Consider the following 6,552-nt stretch of genomic DNA (forward strand, 5'->3'; position numbering starts at 1 on the left):
TGTTCTGATATGATGCTCTGATCTGATAACGATGATGTTTAGTTATGCTATGCCAAAGGACTTTTGAGTATGAATATTTTGAACAGTCGCTTTGATATTTTGATAACAAGTTTTGGTTCTGCTTTCTGAAACTAAAAATATTTTGTTCTACATTTTGAACTCTATAACTACTCATGTTTATATACTAGTATAAGTTCTCTATTTACTAAGTTATTGATAATTCACGCCTTATCTTCACAATGTTTTTCAGATTAAGTGAAAAAACAAAAGAGAAAAAACAAGCTCACAAAGAGTGAGACTTTTACCTTTGACGAATCAAAGGCATTGAAACCTCACGCTTTCTCCCAGAGAAAGGGAAGGCACTCCTTTTTTCAGAGGGCCAATCTCTAAGTCCTATGTGTATCATGCTTGTTAATAGATTCTTCAAGCATATTCATTAAATAGGATCAATCAAAGCTAATTAAGCAATCCTTTTTAATATTTTATTGTTTGTCGAAACTAATCTAGCATATAACAAGAGTTGAGGCATGCATTTGCAATAAAAAAAAAATTCTCAAATTTATTAATCATATAGCACATGCTTTAGCACTGCTTATATAGTAAATATTTTTAATGAAAAAGTTTTGAGATCCTAAAGCATAGAGACGTTGATCTCTAGCAATAACCTTGCCATGTGGCACGGACTTAGTTTACTAATAACCTTGCCAGAGCCATATATGACCAATCACAATGTCTACATTTGGAGAAATATTCAAACACTAAGAGAATGAAACTTTGCCATCTCATATCAAAATTAAAAGAGCATTCGTTATTTCTTACTAAAAAAAAAAAACATAAATAGAAATGGAATGGATTCAATTCTTGATACCATGACATGAGTTGATAGATCTGTACGTTGTGAAAAAGAACATGGTGGGAGTTGATGAAGAATTGAAGTTTATTTTTTAATTAAACACTTAAATAAGAAAATTTATGAATAAAATGTGCTGATGTGGCGCTAGGCAAATCCCAACACTTGCTTATCTAAAAGGGAATGTCCCTCACCTCGTACTCACTACAAGAAAAACCTTCTTTTATGGTAATTTTATAATCGTTGCAAACAAAATCGCTGCAAATGGTACGTATTTGCAGCAATTTGGGAATTGCCGCATTTTTTGCAGCGATTTATTATGTATTAGTGGCGATTTTGTTCGCCGGGAAAGGTTTTATTATGTTGTGACGATGTAATTTATGTAGCAACAGAATTGTGGGCGGCAAAACACAAAAGATCTTTATTTCCCCCCCAATCTTTTTCCCCCCACCACGCTTGTTCTTCTCCATTTCAACAAAACCCAGACCAAAAGCAGAAAACCCATTTCTCCACCTGCCATTGCTGATAGTCACCGCGTTTCTCAATGGACAGAAGGTGACTTGAAGGCTTCACTATGGTAACTATGTCGTTCACCTTCGTGTTTCCCTTTTTTCCACACCTTTCTCCCCCTAGTTCGTGTTTCTCCATGGATAGCCCACCTATAAATCCACATTCCTTGTACCCTAGTTTTTTCGCGGCTTTCATTTGATGGTGGCATCGCTTCATTTTCGAGTCGTTTCCTGCCCCTAGAAAGTCGCAGCACAATGCCTCCATATTTGGCTTGGAGCTAAGTTTTTAGGCTTCATTTTTGTAACGCCTTGATCCTGAAGGTCCAAAGAATTAGTTCTTGTAACCTAAATCCAACTTCCATAACATATTTAAAATACTCCAATATTCCCAAAAAGTACAAATCTATTTATTCAAACCAAAATATATGTTCCTCTACCAGGACACCAAAAAATACCTCAATGAGATAATTTAAAAAACTCCATAAATATTTACAAATATTTAGAACTCCAAATATCAAATAACATAAAATCATAAACCTATTAAATAAGACTCTCCAATAAACTTGTACCCTCTGACCCTTATTCTTCTATGATCATCAAACCTTACTCTTGACTTCTAGCTGATGCATCAAATTATCTGAAAAATATTGTAAAGATAAGGGGTGAGTTATCATCAACTCAGTAAGCAGAGAACATATACTAGTGTGTAAACATGAGCATTTACAGAAACCAGGATGCAGAACAAAATATTTCCATTTTCAAAGTGCAGAAGCAGACCATGTTATCAAAATATCAAAACGAAGATTCAAAAATAACTTCATTCAAAAATATCCTTTAGCATAACATAAATGATCATCATCATCATCAGAACATCATATCAGAACAGAGGCTATGTATATTCCCCGTGGTAGGGTTTTGCATCCGCAGATAGCCAAGTAGAACATAAATCAGTCTGTCACCAAGGTGTGCACCCAAAACAGAGACCACTACTATAACCCGTGGCAGGGTCGTATCACTATTATAACCAGTAGATGAGTCGTACCTGCTATTATTACATGTGGTTGGGTCGTATCCACTATTATAACCCATGATTAGGCCCTTTCCACTATTATTACCCGTGGTTGGGCTGTATCCACTATTATAGCCCATGATTGAGTCGTATCCACTATTATCACCCGTGGTTGGGCCATATGCCACTATTATCATCCGTGGCAGGGCCGTAATTGAACAGAACGGAAACAAAATCAAAGAGTCATGCCAAAGGCTTTCAAAAATCACATCTTATCCAAACAAAGTATTGAACAAAATCATATTATCTTTGTAATCAAAGCTAATCCAAAGCATATTTACATAACTATGCACAAATTTTCATATTCGCTATTTTTTCATAGGTCAGAAATAGAATATAAAAAATAAGCTCATGTCCATACCAATCATGACAAAAATGCTTTCTCTTTCATTAGAGTTCAATGAGTAATGACAAACAAATAACTGAGGTTATTTTTACATTTCTTTTCAAAACATATAATTCACATTTTCATAGATCAACCTCAGTTCATTTTTATTTTATGCAAAGCCTAGCATAGGAACCCTACTTACCTGAACTTCTTAGCTTTTCTGAAATTTCCTCAAAAAATGCCGAACAAGTCACCTACAACACAATCACGTAATTTTCATAAATCGAACACTTATTTCAATATTTAAGCCTAAGATGCTAAAATAACCTATTTTAATTCATCAAAAACCTAAATTCACGTAATCATAAAATATCATCACATTTCTAAATTTCCTCGATATCAAATAATACTTCCGACTTAGACATTAATATAATAATTAATTAGATCCAACAAAAATGAATATCATTTAACAAAAACCTTTATTTTAATATCGTTCAATATAGAAATTGGTATCTTTGGAATATAATCTAATTAAACACAGTTTAATTTAAATAAAATACTATCTGCACAAAATATAAATTTTTGAGACTTAAAACAAAGTCCATAAAAAAAGAATATAACTCTACCATGAATTTGTAGTAAAGATAAAAATGTAATTAAAAACTCTTGGTAGTTTTAGAATTGGAAAGGCAAAATAAAAAAATAAAAAAACTTGGTTTAAGGTTCTTTACGGGAAATCAATGATCAAAGGCTTGATGGCATTTTCATAAATACTATGGATATTATGACTAGAGTCGAAAAGGCATATACTAGTGGTTTCTGGAGGAACAAGAAAAGCAAAACAAAAATGAAGAGAGGAAACCAAAATAGAAAACAAACTTCACATCGAGATGCAGAGTTTTTCCGAGACGCAGATGCGGTGATCGTGGGTGGAGCAGGGTGGCTGGACGTACTAGAGAGAGAGAGAGAGAGAGCATGGAGGTGGAAAGAGAGTGAAACTAATGAGAGAAAAAGAGTGAACACTACAAATCGAGAGAAATCGGGAGATAGAGTGGAAGCTCACCGTGTGGGAAAGAGTTGTGGAAAGTGCTGGGAGGTGGACAGTTGTGACGTCGGCAGCTGGGTGACCGAGTGCAGAGAGATAGAGTGATGAGAGAGCCAAGGTGATGATCAACCGAAAATGGTCATCTCAGTTTTGCTCTGTTTTTGGATTGCAAAACAGAGTTGTTCGGCTTCAGTTTCGTGTGGGAGTCGCACGTGTTTTGTGGTGCAGATCAGTGGCTATGGTAGCGTTATGGAAGAGCATGCAGCAGCCTGATCTCCTTGGAAAGTTGCAGTTTTCGTGCAGTGGTTGAGTGAAACCATGAAGGTGCAGGCTGGTTGCATCGTGAACGGTGGGGCTTTGGCTTCAGTGGTTGGCTTTCCGTGATGGTGAGGACGTGCAAGAGTTGGGCTGTGGCAGCAAGTGCTTGGATAGTTTCTAGAAGCATGGGATAATGTATGTGTGTGTATAGATGGGTGATGAAAACTCTAAGGGGAAACGAAAAAAAAACTTCTCTCGAATTGGGCTTCGTCTCACATTCTAAATGGCTTTGTTCCACAATCTGCTGGGCCAAAAGCTCAACAATAAATCACTACTTGATCCAAAAATAAATAACCAAAAATAATCTAAATATCAAGCTCAATAAAAAAAAAATCTATAATCTATCAATACAAATTCTGGGTCCGTAACCTATTTCCAAAATTACTCGTTAAAATTCCAGTGGATTTTTCATCCATATAAAAAAAAATTCAAACACAAGTTTCATGTTGAGCTTGGGTGTTACATCCTCCCTCCTTAGAAAAATTTCATCTTCGAAATTTGCTACACTTAAGCAAAGTGTTTCAAAGCTTAATTTAATCCTTAACAATTATGTCGAACTTATCATCGAAAAATTCTAACTTTCCCAACTTTTGTGCCTAGTGCCTTAAATATCTCCTAACCCTCTTACCATCCATATTCACACACCTAGTGTCAATCGCCATACACCTCAAGGTCTTGTTCAAGTACAAAAAAGAAATATATGAACTTCCACAATGAAATTAAAGCCTAATAATAATCCCTTTTCCCTATTTTTTTTTTTTTTTTGTTTTTTAGCTAAGCCTCACAAATAACTAAAAGAGAACTCCCAAAATAATATTTAAACCTCCAAATAATAATAGTACAGTCAAATGATCGAAAGTTAAGTCCTAGGTAAACTCAATTCACAAATACCTGGATCCTCAGAAGATCTACTTTCAACCAAAAATTCTCGCTTCCATAGCACATACTAATATGTCAAACACCCAAAGCTAGAGTCTCCTAGATATAAAATATTGGGTCTAATCCCTTTGAAAACCTTTTCAACCAAACCTCAATATTCTAAGCTCTACAACTAGACAGGTTCTATGTAGGCATGATCAATCACAACTCAACTAAAACAAAAAGCTTTTAAGGAGAAAAAGGAGTGGGGTACCTGTGATCGCACTGTTATCGTCCTCAGCATCTTCAGTTGTCAATGCAAACACTCGAGCTAGTCCCATTCTAGGCTGATTGTTTCCCTGTGTCATCTGTCGAGAACCTGGAGGTGGGTTAGGCTTCTTGTTGTCTTCCCTCAGTAATGGGCAATCTCTAATGAAATGGCCAATCTTTCCACATAAAAAACATGCCCCTTTTTCCTTTCTACACTCTCCAGTGTGTACATGGTGATAAAACTTGTAGGGGTTATACAATTGATATCCCTGCATCTGTCTCTGACCTGAATTGCTACCTTCATTTCTCTTTTTCCATGGCCCTTGATCCATACTAGAGGATCCATGTAGAGTAGCTCTTTCCTGCAACTTAGCGCTTCTCTTAAGATTCGACTCCACTAGCATCACTTTATGTACCAAGTTTGAAAAGTTTTGAATTTGTAGAACAATAACCCGTTTGTGGATCCTGTGATTTAAACCCTCTTCAAACCTCTGGGTTTTCTTCTCCTCATCAGGAATCAAATATGAGGTGAAGCGTGACAACTCTGCAAATTTTGCAACATACTGGTGTATCGTCATGGTCCCTTGCACCAAGTTAGTAAACTCTCAGGCTCTAGCTTCCCGATCTGCTTTCGACAAGAAGTTGTCAAAGAAATTTTGCTTAAAGTGAGGCCAACTCACTTCTCCAGTTCTACCAGCTTCTCTGATGGCTTTCTCAGAGTTCTACCATCTCTTCGCCTCTCCGATCAATTTAAAAGCTACAAAACGAACTTTATGTTGATTGGTGCACTCAAAAATACTAAATATCTCTTCAATGTCCTGAATCCAGTCCTCAGCTGCATTGGAATCACCTCTTCCATCAAAGGTGGGCGGATGAGTGCGATTAAATTGCTCGAACGTGCAGCCCCTCTCATTGTTATTTTCATTCAAATCTTCAAGGTTTCGAATTCAACGATGAGCAGCCATCCTGAGATCTTAAACTTAGTTAAACGTACTAAGGAAAGAAAACAAAATATGTATAAACAAAATAAAAATACCAGTTAAAATATTTAAAACAAGTTAAAAATAAATAAATGAATCAATAAAAACTTAAACTTGTTTTACCCATTCGCCATTTCCTTAACCAACTCATATAGTCTTTCCTACAATCTATAATTGTAAACCCGACATCACTCTAAACTGCCTTACGTCTTTAGAATCTAACCTCAAAAATCTAAATCTTAAATTAATCTGATAAAGATTATCTCCAATAGTCCACAAAGTAAGCTTGTCAGATCTAAAATCCCTAAGTCTCAAAATCTCAAAA

General features: G+C 35.8%; 1 protein-coding gene across 1 annotated transcript; it reads right to left on the reverse strand.

Annotated features, from left to right (window-relative positions):
* Window positions 1-5,210: 5,210 nt before the first annotated feature.
* Window positions 5,211-5,825, reverse strand: LOC121258676. The gene has a single exon (XM_041160219.1). It carries the CDS (start codon window positions 5,823-5,825, stop codon window positions 5,211-5,213), a length of 615 nt encoding a protein of 204 aa, XP_041016153.1.
* Between the last annotated feature and the right edge of the window lie 727 nt (window positions 5,826-6,552).

Source organism: Juglans microcarpa x Juglans regia, chromosome 3S (genome assembly GCF_004785595.1).
Source record: "Juglans microcarpa x Juglans regia isolate MS1-56 chromosome 3S, Jm3101_v1.0, whole genome shotgun sequence".
NCBI classification, from domain to species: Eukaryota; Viridiplantae; Streptophyta; class Magnoliopsida; order Fagales; family Juglandaceae; genus Juglans; species Juglans microcarpa x Juglans regia.